This window comes from Meira miltonrushii (assembly GCF_003144205.1).
Source record: "Meira miltonrushii strain MCA 3882 unplaced genomic scaffold FA14scaffold_3, whole genome shotgun sequence".
Lineage (NCBI taxonomy): Eukaryota > Fungi > Basidiomycota > Exobasidiomycetes > Exobasidiales > Brachybasidiaceae > Meira > Meira miltonrushii.
Window position 1 is genome coordinate 3,001,972 of NW_020289945.1, and position 12,855 is coordinate 3,014,826.

General features: G+C 44.8%; 4 protein-coding genes across 4 annotated transcripts; 2 read left to right on the forward strand and 2 right to left on the reverse strand.

Annotated features, from left to right (window-relative positions):
* Positions 1 to 6: 6 nt before the first annotated feature.
* On the reverse strand, positions 7 to 1,482 carry FA14DRAFT_181005 (uncharacterized protein; the record flags this gene model as incomplete). The annotated part of the gene is made up of 1 exon (XM_025501051.1): positions 7 to 1,482. A coding segment is annotated over one exon (1,476 nt), but the record flags the coding sequence as incomplete, so codon positions are not given.
* A 1,606-nt stretch (positions 1,483 to 3,088) lies between these two features.
* FA14DRAFT_161793 (uncharacterized protein) lies at positions 3,089 to 5,820 on the forward strand. Its single transcript, XM_025499298.1, has one exon. The coding sequence runs from the start codon at positions 3,509 to 3,511 to the stop codon at positions 5,525 to 5,527; it is 2,019 nt and encodes a 672-aa protein (XP_025354682.1). The 5' UTR covers positions 3,089 to 3,508; the 3' UTR covers positions 5,528 to 5,820.
* A 2,621-nt stretch (positions 5,821 to 8,441) lies between these two features.
* Positions 8,442 to 9,047, forward strand: FA14DRAFT_116197 (translation initiation factor eIF4e; the record flags this gene model as incomplete). The annotated part of the gene is made up of 1 exon (XM_025496159.1): positions 8,442 to 9,047. A coding segment is annotated over one exon (606 nt), but the record flags the coding sequence as incomplete, so codon positions are not given.
* A 628-nt stretch (positions 9,048 to 9,675) lies between these two features.
* FA14DRAFT_161794 (ARM repeat-containing protein) lies at positions 9,676 to 12,488 on the reverse strand. Its single transcript, XM_025499299.1, has one exon. The coding sequence runs from the start codon at positions 12,411 to 12,413 to the stop codon at positions 9,828 to 9,830; it is 2,586 nt and encodes an 861-aa protein (XP_025354684.1). The 5' UTR covers positions 12,414 to 12,488; the 3' UTR covers positions 9,676 to 9,827.
* Positions 12,489 to 12,855: the final 367 nt, after the last annotated feature.

Genomic DNA, 12,855 nt, shown 5'->3' on the forward strand with positions numbered 1-12,855 from the left:
TTGAACTCTTACACGACAATGCGGACAAAGCTTTTTACGTCGTAATGTCCGACGTTGTTGTTCCTCTATCCTTTGCTCTTCTGTCAGATACGGAGCGAACGGTGGCTCATCTGGCAATGCCTCTTTGAACCACAACACAAGACAACGAGCACAAAATACGTGACCACAGGGGGAAAGCACATGTGGTCTGTATGCGAGTTCCAAACAAACCGTACAAGCGCATTGTGAATGAAGCTGTGAGATTGTGTCACTTTGAGCGGAAAGCTTTGCCTCTTGTAACTCCATTTTGGCTTGTAAAGCCGCCCGCTCTGCAATGAACACTTCCTCTGAGACGGTTCGTTTCCTAGTAATAGAGCTCGGATTACCATTTCTGTATGCCTCTCTCATTGAAATTTTGTCACTTTCCATCTGCTCTTTAATACGTTCAACACGTTCACGATCCGACACGGGTGATTGCTTACTCTGACTACGACGAGATAAAAAGATGGCTCCAATATTGTCCTCTGTTGCTGGTGTGCTCCCATTCATCGTCTTTGACGGTATACTTTGAGCAATTTCTGCAATTCCACTATCATCGATTGTGCTGTTCTGACGTAATGGTGTAGCAGGGGAAGTGTCATCCTCCTCCTCTGCAACAGATTCAATCGTCACAGCATTCATATCCGGATCAGGATTTGTTTCTTGCAGTATCTCTTGCCCTTTCTCAGCGACTTTCTTCATCAAGACAATAATGCGTTCTTCCATTAGCTCTTTTGACCATTTGTGAAGTTGAGCGTGCTCGATAATTTCGTTCTCCTCTAAGAATTCTATCACGATGTCAAAATAGTCATTGAGAGTGTATGCCTCGCCTTTCCCATTTTCCCGTTCTTCACGAAGATTGTTGGCATGAGCCACGGTCTTGGCATGGATAAAATAAACCAATCGTCTAAGATCTGCGTCTGAGACTTTTGTGAGATCTGGTATCCCAGAGTTGACATTCTGCTTTCTTTGCCTTTCCCGATCATCCTGAAGTTGAGATTCATCCAAATCTGTGATAGTGCAGGTATCCATATCGAAGTCAGCTTCCAACAAACCATGTTGCACATAATCGTGATATGCTCGGAGGACTTCAGCTGCACGAGCAGCTGCATCATAGTTTTTGCTGGCAACTTCAACCATTTCAGGGTTTGAGTCAAACATGTCCATTCGCTGTTGCATCATGTTTGCTAAAAATCTTTGCCTTTCCCAATCATCCTGAAGATGGCTTGAACGGCGAGCATGTCGGTTGCTGGAACCGGGAAATGCGCCAGTCACAACAGGTGTGCTTGCAATGATGGGTGCAGAAGGATGAGGTGTAGCAGGATTGGCTGGAGAATGAGCAGTATCCATGATAGAATGTCTTCGGAGGACTTCAGCTGCACGAGCAGCTGCATCATAGTTTTTGCTGGTAACTTCGACCATTTCAGGGTTTGAGTCAAGCATGTCCATTCGCTGTTGCATCATGGTAGCTAAAAATATCGTCGCAGCGTCTTCGCTCATCATCACGCTGCTTGACTCTTGCCGTTGGCCGATGGAAGTGCAAAGTTAAGCTCATCGGGTGGCAATTGATCAAGCCTTTCTAGCCAATCAGATCTGACCGTACCTTTTGCCGATTGAATTTCATTAATACATAGAACAACAAGGTAATACAAAGGATCTAATGAGTTGGTACAGTGATGTGTTGTGTCGTCGACGGCTGAATGGAATAGATCCACACTTGCCGCCAAGCACATTCCGACTAGGATAGTCCATTGGTGTGGCCTTGTATTGAGGTATGACGCACCCAATGAGGTTGAGGTATAATTGTATTGTCCAATCTGATAATTTTATCTATGAAACAAGTCCATCTCGAGATAGCTCAGCTGGCGAATAATTTGTCTCTTTGACAGCTGAATGGAATATGTCTACACTTGCCGAGCGCGCTTACGGTTTGTTTGGAACTCGCATACGGACCACATGTGCTTTCCCCCTGTGGTCACGTATTTTGTGCTCGTTGTCTTGTGTTGTGGTTCAAAAAGACATTGCCAGATAAGCCACCATTTGCTCCGTATCTGACAGAAGAGCAAAGGACAGAGGAACAACAACGTCGGACATTACGACGTAAAAAGCTTTGTCCGCATTGTCGTGTAAGAGAAGAAATTGAAATTCTCACCTGAATCAATGTTAGAAAGCAGCACAAAGGAAATGCTCCCTACTAAACGTACAGTAGCAAAAGTACCTGGAAAGAAAAGATTTTTAATCTTTCTTCCTGATACGGGATTGTGCTTGCGATTCACTGGTTCCGACAACGGAAAGAAGTCAGCTTTTTCTGGAGACTATGCTGTTGGCTCTACTATTCGACTTTCAGCAAGACCTTGGAGATTTGTCGACAATATTGTGACAAGAAGTAACGGCCATGCAAACGATGGAACACACCAGTCAAAGAACAAAAGCCCATTTCACAAACAATCCTCCAAAGTTCGTATGAGCAAGATCGGAAAGACTCGAGACTATTTGGGTAAAGAGCTGAAAGCATAATTGGAGAAGATCTCGAATATATGCGAGTCATGACATGAAAAGAAGAACTTCACAGTCAAAAGCCGCTTTCAGGCATACACAATATCGCAAAGCATGAATACTCAAACATCCAAATGAAGATTAGATTGCCACCTGGCATCGTGATGGTTCAACTGGATTGAACAGAACATCACAATTATCGAAAAAGTATACATTGTATATAGTATAGAGTTAATGTCATTGTGTCATATACCTGTCAACGATGAATGCGTGCGTGCGTGATCGATGAGGTGGAAATTTGGGCGGCGCTGGCTTGTGGTGCGCTGCGCGTTTTGCGGTTTAAGGCACTTTAACCCTGCCTAATGCACGCACGGCAGCAACACGCCAGAGAGAGAAAGAGAGGAGTGAAGCATTAAGGCACCCAGTCCATGTGCTTGTATGTGTTGTCTGCTTGCATGCCTTTGGGAAAAGCGTGGCGTTGATTAGTGTTTGTGTGTGTGTGTGTTTCTTCCGTCTGCCTCTTTTTTAACTAAACACATCTGTGCATTTGCGCGAGCGCATCATCCCAAGTAAACTTTAACTTAAATTTCCCCTTCTTCATCGCGATCATCCATTGCAAGAAAAAGAAGGATAGATAAAAAGAGTCGATCTCTTTTTGTTTTGTTTCTCGTTGTTGGAATTCCTTCAACGTATTCGTCCTCCTTTTTTTACATCCGCATCGCTGCCGTTCAACATACGCCTCTTCCTTACGCCTTTCAATCAAATTTCTCAACATTCACGCTCCGCTGGGCGCAGCTCATCTCTCCATTAATTACTATAAAACGCTTTCTCATCGGAACCCATTTGTTGTCGTCATTCTTGGTGCCAAAGTATTGATCCTTAATCTAGGACTTACTATTTAAACGCAACTCTCAAGTAGAACTACTCGTATTCATTCCCTCTCCTACTCACCTTCACCTTTTGCGCAGGCACGTACCTCTCAAAATTCAATACCATGTCTGATTTCTCCTCTTTACGACCTCCTGCTTCGCCATCTGCTCGTGCTTCTTCTCCGGTAGGTAGCATGAACACTTCTCGTTATTCTCTTGGCAAGCAATCATCTGGACCTGGCGGTGCCGGTGGTCCTGTCAAAAGTCCAAGTATGGGCAATACAGCCATGCCTGGTACACCTCATGGTGCTCCCGGTCGTGCAGGCTTACGTCCAAGCTCGGAACTGGTTGGAATGCAACATCAAGGAACTCCCGAATCCGATGCGATCGATAGGTGGTTCGAAGATTTACGCCATTACGAAGCCACTTTGGAAGAAATGGCTGCTGCTTCTCTCGATCAAAACTTCAAGGAAGAATTGAGCGCGATCGAACAATGGTTTAGAGTCTTGTCAGAAGCTGAACGTACAGCTGCTCTGTACAGTCTCTTGCAAGAATCAACTCAAGTTCAAATTCGCTTCTTCATTACCGTCTTGCAACAAATGGCCCGCAGTGATCCAATGAGCGCTCTACTTTCCCCAAGCCACCCCTCCAGCGCTATGGCCGAGCAAATGGAAGCAAAGATGGCATCTTTGGGACTCAAATCTCCTCAAGCCGCAATCAGCAAGCCCAATTCTGCTTCCGCTTATCGTCAATCGACTGATGCTTCTGGCTTCCTTTCTCCTAATGCAGCTGCCTTGTACGGTGCTGGCAACAATGTGAATCAAGATGCAGCTGCTCTCTTGGCTGCTCAACGTGCAAAGTTCAAAGCCAATCGCATCTCTGCACCGGGTACTCTTGCCAGTGATCATGCTGCCCGCAACTTCTCCGGAGGTAATTTGGATCAAGTCCAAGAGAACCGCAATACTGAATCTATCGGCTCGGGCAGCAATATGCGTCCCAAGTCCACCGATGGACTCTCTTCAGCTGCAGCCAAGAGTCCTCGTCCTAGTGGACCTTTGGACGACACATTGAGCCCGATTAGTAACACTGGCAACTGGGCAAGCATGGTCAACACACCTGTGATGCCCATGTTTGGTGATGACAATGCAAATGGTCTAGGTAATAACCTCGAAGCAGCTGCAGCACAACTGGCAAGCGTAACTGATGCACAAAACAGAAATGTTTTGCTCGAACAAGATGTTAGCAAATATCGCAGAAGAGGTCAAGTGGGACCACAATCGTCTCAAGGTCACAGCAGTCCTATGGCTTCACCTAACCTTAACGCACATTCGCCCAATCTATGGCACTCTTCGCAAAACGACTTTTTACGTCAAGCTATGGCCACTTCGCCATTGCCAAACAGTGCAAGTTCCAACAATTTCAACTTGACAATGAGTCCAAACGCATTGGCAGGATTACAATCGCCAAGTGGAGGATTGAGCAATCCTGTGAATATGCAAATGATGAACGCAATGGCAGCTATGGGTGGATTGAGTAATATGAGTGCAGCTCAATTCTTGCAAATGCAACAACAAATTCTTCAAAATCAACAACAAATCGCCGCCATGGCAGCAGGCAATTATCAACAACAAGCTTCGATGCGCAACAATGCCGTTGGAAGTAATCGTGCGCCTGGATCTGCTTTCCAAGGCTTGACGCCAAACAGTTCCGGCTTACCATCTTCCGCTGGCCGTAGAAGTCCAGGAAGTGCACGTACGCCTTTGCCTAGAACGGCAGGCGGACCTGGTAGCACTGTTGGCGGACAAGCAAGTGGCGTTCCGGGTGGAGCTGGACAACAACAAGAAGAAGATGTTACGGATTTGAAATTGTTACAAGATATTCCTGCTTGGTTACGTGTTTTACGATTGCACAAATATACACCCAATTTCGAAAAGATGGATTGGAAGGATGTTGTGGTGATGACGGATAAAGATTTAGAAGATAAAGGAGTGGCTGCATTGGGAGCAAGAAGAAAGATGTTGAAAACCTTTGAATCCGTTCGTGAAAAGCATGGAATCGCTCATCCGCCTGGAAGTGCGATCCCGGAAGCATCTTCAGCAGCTGAAGCAGCAGCAGAAGAAGCCGTCAAATCAGAAGAAAAGTAAGGGTATGCTCTCTCTTTATGTTTGCCACCAGTCATCTTCCCCTCTTTTGTTCTGGTTCTTTTGTAGAAATGCCAAGAAAACAACAGTATTATTTATCCCTTTTTTACAGCTTTCCGTCCAACTCAAACAATGTACAACCACCTTACGTAATCTTCTTTCCTTCAATTCTTAGCCATGCCTTTTACTCATTATGCGAGGAAGAAGTCAGCTACCTATATTCTTTTTGGTCACCCTATCTTCTTCTGTTGATTTCCTTGTAGTCCAATTATGAAACGAATTTTACCTGCAATTGTGAAAGGTGTGCGAGATAGAATTCAAGCGGACTCTACTTCAGGAACAGAAGAACCTTGAACACGTTCCTGCTTTTAATTATGTTTGCAGATTCAAAATGATCACATGGCAACGGTGTCTTTGATGATTAAAAGTATGTATCCGTTGGTGTTTCAAGAAGATTACGCCCATACGTATGTACGCTTTATATGCAGTCTGGCGTAAAAGGCGTTCAAACAAAAAGAGACCGTGTGCGCCGAACGGTGTGAGCAAAAGCGCAAGTAAGTGCCAAGTGCCTTTGGATGGACAAAGTTGGCGTTGGGCAGCAGCGTACGGTAAGGTAAAACCAAACAAACCATAGCAAAAGAACGCCCACCCGCCGATTTGGCTATTTAGCTTGATGCCCGTTCGCCGAGAAGTGCGGGCGCGTGTGGCCACAAAAAAAGACGCGTTGAGTGATATTTTGGCTTTTTTTATTCTGTGCATCATGGATCGACCTAGCACGTCGGATTGTTTAATTAAAAGTACGGGTGTGAAGGAGTGTGAATGTGCGGTAAAGCAAGCTGCATGCCTTTGATATGAATGGAAGATGTTTGTTGCATTTTGTTGAAGGAGGGGGAAAGGACGGGCGTTTGAGCACTGTTTCTTAAGCACAAAAAACCGCTAGCCCACTCTTTACGCCTCATACCAAAAGATCAACACTTTTCTGGTAAAAAACACTTGCTTCCATACATATCACTTCGTTCAATTGGGACACGGCTACTTACCCTGGATTGGATTGACGCCCTTTCTCTCTGAAAAATGCAATCATTGAAATACTTGGCAGGCGGGATGCGAAAGAAGATTGGAGAAAGATCTTCTGCCAAGTCAGCACGGCGGGCTTGCGTTGAAGAGATGACGGGATAGATGCGCTTTTTAATCATGGTTGATGCCAACATCTACGAATTGAAATGCAACAGAAGAGTATATGCACAAACGGCCCTTGAACAGGTACCAAAACATTGAGATAGATCGTAAACTCTAAACAAGAATAGCACATAAGCAGCACAATCACAATTACGTAGTCAATGTTATTTTAAGATTGTATTGGAATTGGGCGTTCCCATTCTCAAAAGCTTGTTCAGTCTATCTCCTTCTTTCATATGCATACGTCAACACTCTTCTTGTTGTTGTTGTTTATCAAATCGGCGCGATCAAAAAGGCAAATCAATTATTGACGCCGATTCTAGTCACCTTTTTTCATTTTGTTCAGAAATCAATCTTAACGCCTTACCTTCAAAAGGCATCCTCCTCTTCAAAACCTTTCCTTTCGGGCTGGAATCAAAAAGAAAAAAGGCGGTACAATAGTTGCCCATTCGGAAGGAGAAAACGTGTACAGCATTTACCCTCTCTACATGCACCACCCACTTTCCCTTGGCTGCTTCTATACCTGAATTGTGCGTACTCACATCTTTTTACGCAATCTTGACATTCATAAACTGGTTGTTTCGTCTCAACAAGCTCTTGAATTCGAACGCCGAAGTATCAAAATCGTACAAAAGAAGCAAAGATTGAAAAACAGCATACAATCAATCTATCCTTCCGACCTTGATCATCTTTGCATCGATCTTCGCAAGAGGTATCATTCCGGATCTTCATACTTGCACTTCTTCATCGTCTTTTTGACAACATGTCTTCCACAAATCGTCAACGTAATACTCCTGGCCCGATCGCCATGCCACTGGGCGAGCATGGTACAAATATCTTGGGCAGAGCATACAACGGTCCATCATCTGAAGAAGCGTTCGCAAAAGTTTCTTGTGACCGTCCGATCAAGCAAACACTCAATCTAGCCGGAAGTACTACACCGGTCTCAGCCGATAGTCAAAACAGCACCGATGGCGAAAGTGCATGTGAGACATTGAGTGATGTTTGCCTTTCTTCTTCTGCTTCATCTTCAAAGAGTACAGGCTTCTCTGAAATTCCAACAACGGCTGATACACAACAACGTTCAAGAGCCATGACAAATCCGGGCTCTGTTAGTGTGGCGTCAAACGAGAGTGGAAGTACGCCACAAGCATCACCATCAAAGCACCGTAGTAAAGTGCCTTCTTTGGACGTGATTGCTGCTAGACTCAAACGTGCCGATCTTTCAGTCAGTCCAACCTTTGCTGATCAGGAGAATGGTGGTCATGCAACAGCTCAACAACAAACAACGCCCGTCAAACGTTTACCGTTCAAAGCTTCTGCTAACTCTACACCGATTGCAGAACGTCGCCCGATTCCACAACGTGGTCGCTCAGACGTATTGGCATCTTTGGTTGATCGTGCTTCAAATCGCTCTCGCTCTGCATCTCCAACAAAACCTCAGTTCGAGGAAAAGTCGGTAGAAACAACGGTAGGAACAGGTGCAAAGCCCAGTCAATCTCCCGAAAAGAGTAGAAGAAGCTCCGTGACAAGCGCATTGAAGGAGGTGCCGAGCTTGCAAGACATCATTAAGCGCATGGGAATGAAAAAGGAAGGAAGTACTTCCACTCATTCTAGCCCACAAATGGAAACGGTCAAATCTCCTCCTCGCACACCTGTGACCAAGAACGCAATGACACAAACAGACAGCAAAGAAGAGATTGAAGCAGCACTAAAGAAGAGCGAACGTGCTGAGCGCATGAAGAGTGATGAGCATCCTTTGGAGCACAAATGGACGTTGTACTTTGACTCAAAGACATGGAACCCGTCTACAAGTCAAGGTTCAAGCGAGCCACCAAAGTCACCTGCTTTGTCGGCTTCAAGCAGTAGTGCAACTTCTTGGGAAGCAACGTTGAAGATGCTTGGTCAATATGATACCGTGGAAAAGTTTATGACCACTTTCCGAACATTGCGTAGACCTTCGCAATTGGAACGTAATAGCAATTATCATTTGTTCAAGAATAACATCAAGCCAATGTGGGAAGATCCGGCAAACACAAAAGGTGGCAAATGGACGATCACCTTGCGTGGAGCAAACCAAGCTTTGCTAGACCGTAGCTGGATGTGGCTTGTGCTGGCATTGATTGGTGAAGATATCGATGAAGCGGATGACATTTGCGGTGCCGTTGTTTCAACGCGTACGAAAGGAGATCGTATCGCATTGTGGATCCGTGATAAGTCAAATGTTGATTTGGTCAACAAGATTGGTCGTAAATTTGTTTCGGTTTTGGATCTAGAAAAAGAATCTGGAGTCAGCTTGGAATTCAGTGCGAATATGCAGGATGAGAAGCCTTTCCCTGCAAAGTCTAACGGCAAGTACATTGGATTCTCCAACCCAATGCAACCTGCCTCTCAATCTGTTCAACAACAACATATGCTCAATGCTACGCATCCAGGTTCACCGATTCAAACACAAGGAACTCTTGGTGCTCATTTGCGTCTCCATGGCTCACCAAGTAAGAGCAATTTGAACTCATCAACATCCTTCAATCGTCGTCGTGATGGAAGTTTCTCGTCTAATCGTCAACAAGATCCCGATTCCAGCGTAGGAAGTGTGAACAATTTCACGATGGGCTTAGGCGGTCCAATCGGTCGTACAAGTAGTCCAAGTCCGGCTGCACCTAACTCGCTTCGAAGCTCTACGTCCAACAATGGTATTTTCAATCGCAACTCGACCAAGACCGCTGCAAATTAGTTTTATCTTCAGGTCACTTACTCTCATCAGAGGTGCATACAGAAGTGGTGCACCAGCATATCATGACCACATCTATTCAGTTATTCACATATCATCATTGTACATTTAGAGTTCTTTCATACACACATACACAAACATACAAACTGCCCATGACTTACTTCCTCTATGCACTCATTCATACATTCATTTCATTCGCTTTTTTTTGCTTTCATCTCTTCTCGTCTATGCCCATTGTACATATATACTCTGTCGATCTGTCCATAATTGTTGATATGATCACAACAAATTCAGTTCTGTTTGATTATCAAAAGCAAAAAGTAAACTTGTTGCTCGTAAAGGTATATTGAATATGTGTCTGATATGCTATTAATAGTACATTGCATTCCAGTCTTAAGCCCATGCATTTTCCTCTTGAGGTAGGTTGATGGATGTAGTTGGCTTGGATTGATTTGACGTCGACGCTTCTTGTTCAGACACCTCTCCCGCATCCTCATCCGATTCAACTTCCTCATTGTCCTCTTCTTCTTCTTCACTCTCGTATTCGTCTTCACTTTCTTCTTCTTCATCCTCTCCCTCCTCCAATTCTTCTGTCTTGTCGACCTCCTCCTCCTCTTCACTGTCTGCATCCAAAAATGCGTCCAAATCTTTATACTTGGTCTTTGCATTGTTTGCCTGTTGTAAAAGTGCAGCATTGGGAGTCGAACGACCGGAAGATTGGGTCGTATCAACAACGTGTTTATGAAGATCGCCCGAAATGGACGCTTGTACCTTTTCCTTTGATTCGATCACAGGTTGATCGTTTGGTTCTCTCACCGTACTGGGCGGAAGTGTACTTTTATCGGCCCACGGTTCAATGAAAAAGTCGGGCAATTGGTAAGGAATCGTTGCTGATTGATGTGGTCCGATCGCAGAGCTTAACGTGTTCCATGTCTTGTTTTGCTCTTGTTGATCATGATCAAAGCCTTGAACGTCCTTTCTTCTCATTCCATTGAACAGGATGTGGATCACTTGGTTACGTCGCAACACCACACCTCCCAGCTGATCATCTATCTGATCGTCGTTAGTGATTTGCGGGTCTTCTGCTTCTTTTGATGTGCTCGCTTTTTCGTTCTTTTCACTTTCAGCCTTGATTCCCACCTCTAAACGATCAGTAAGCGCCTTGCAAAATCTAGCACGATCTCGAACGTCAAAATGTTCATCATATCGTGCAAGTTGAAGAATGTGTCCGTGCAAAATATTCAAAGCCTTGATGTGAGCAGGATTTGCATCTTTGACTGTAGGAAAGAAAGTGACCAGTTTTGTCGAAAGTGTAACAATTTGATATTTTGCTGTTTCACCTTCTTTCGAAAAATTAATTGCAGCTCTGCGTAGTACGTCAAGCGCTATTGCATATGCGATCGTCCACTTCTCAGTCTTGTCATCAGCCGATTGCACGTTGATCTTCGCTTGACAATACTGCCCCAAAAGCCAGTAAATTGTCGCTCGAGCTGCAGGAGCATTGATTGCACCCTTCCCTACCAGCTTCAACCTTTTCTTCTTCCCGCTTTCATCTTCTTTTGTTGCTGCAGTACTTGCTGTGAACAGCATCGGTGCCAGACGATGTATGATCGGACCAGCAAACTTTTCGGGAGATTTTTCCACTAATCTTCGAATAACATTTAGGGCTTCTGCCACAACTTCACCTTTTGATCGTTTGTCCTTGATAATTTGCAATAAAAGCTTTAAGCATTTCGCCCTTTGATCATCATCGCTTTCACTTGCCCATCTTCCCAGCTGTGTTACTGCAGCTGTTGCAATTTCTTCTGACGAATTGTTCATTGCTTCTTCAACCAATTCAGTCACCACCAATTCTTCTGAGGCTTTGTCCTTTGCTATATCGACTAGAATTTCCAACTTGATCACTGTCACATAGTCAGATTCCTTCAGAGAAGACCTTGGTAAGAAGCGATGTGCCATCGAAGCAAAGAGCTCAGGCGAGTGTTTGGCAACATATTGACAGTTCAAAAGAGCGAAAAAGGAGATATCCGATGATTCATCAATCAGTCGGGTCATCGGCCGAGCAATGACGCCACGTTTCTCTATAGGAGCCAGTGTATATATCAAACGTGCTGCACTTGTGACTACCGCTGCATTCGGATTGAAGAGCAGATCCTCTGCTTTGATGAGAAGGAGATCCAGATCGTGATCTATTTTAGCATCCTTCTCTGGTTCTGGTAGACATCTTTTGGCATAATGTCCTAGCACGTCCAAAGTAAGCTTCTGTCCCCATGCATCCATATCTCCCATCGCAAAGCATAGCTTACGAAAGTGTGCATGTAATGCTTGCAAATCGTTGGGAGAAAGTGCTGACCATGCCGCCAAGGCTGCTGCCAATACAGCCGGGTTTCGATCGTTCAGCAATGTTGCAAGGTGTTGCTTGAATGATTCTCTGGAATCTGGTGAGATATCGACACACTTTATGAGAGAATGTGCTGCCGCCTTTCTCACGTAGAAGCTGGAATCTCGAACGCATTTGCTGATGGCCACTTCAACAACGCTTGCCGCAACTTTCAAACGTAATCCTGTCAGAACACGCAATGCCATTGCTCGAACGACTTCATTTCGATCCTGTAAATCACGTTGGAAAGAGTTGATTCCAAGAAGTGCAATATCAGGTTGCTTTCTTGCGTATCTTCTTACAATTATGTAGACCAATTTCCGAATTTCCAGATTTGCATTACTAGATAATTTTACCACACTTGCAAAATACCCGCTTGCATCCCTTCCTTTTGAGATTAAGGTGATGACAGTCTTTAAGCCATCGATACGTACTTCATCCCTATCTGACTCCAGTTGAGCTCGGATAACATCATCTGATGTATCGACATATTTGCCTGCATTCGATCCTCCCAATAATCCTTTCACTGCTTCGGTTGCATCTTCTACACGTTCAGAGAAATATAGCAAAGCTCTTGAGGATGTAGATTGTGCTGCCATGACGAGACTAGCCAGACACAAGAGCAAATCCTTGAGCCTTCTTGCTAAGCTATCGGTTCGTTAGCAAGCAAAAAGGATGGAGTGAATGCAGGAAGACAAGAAGAGTGGTTCGGGTCCGTGCTGTTAAAGAATTGTGTAACTCACGTGTGCGTTTCTCACCAGGCGCGTAAAGATGGAGAGATTGCATCTTCTCGCGCTAATTAGAACGATCCCCATCCACCATCACCATCGCATATACGCATCAACTCCATCACTCAGAACTTCATCACTTCTGACGTGAATATCGGAGATGGTTTCAACGCCAGCAAGAAAGGATGATGCTGGTGGAAATGCAAAGGGCTCAACAACGGAGGGAGGCGGCCTAAATGCATCCAATGCAGCGTCTGCTGCCGATGCGAGCTCTAAGATGCCGCAAACATCATCATCTATACCACCCGATCCT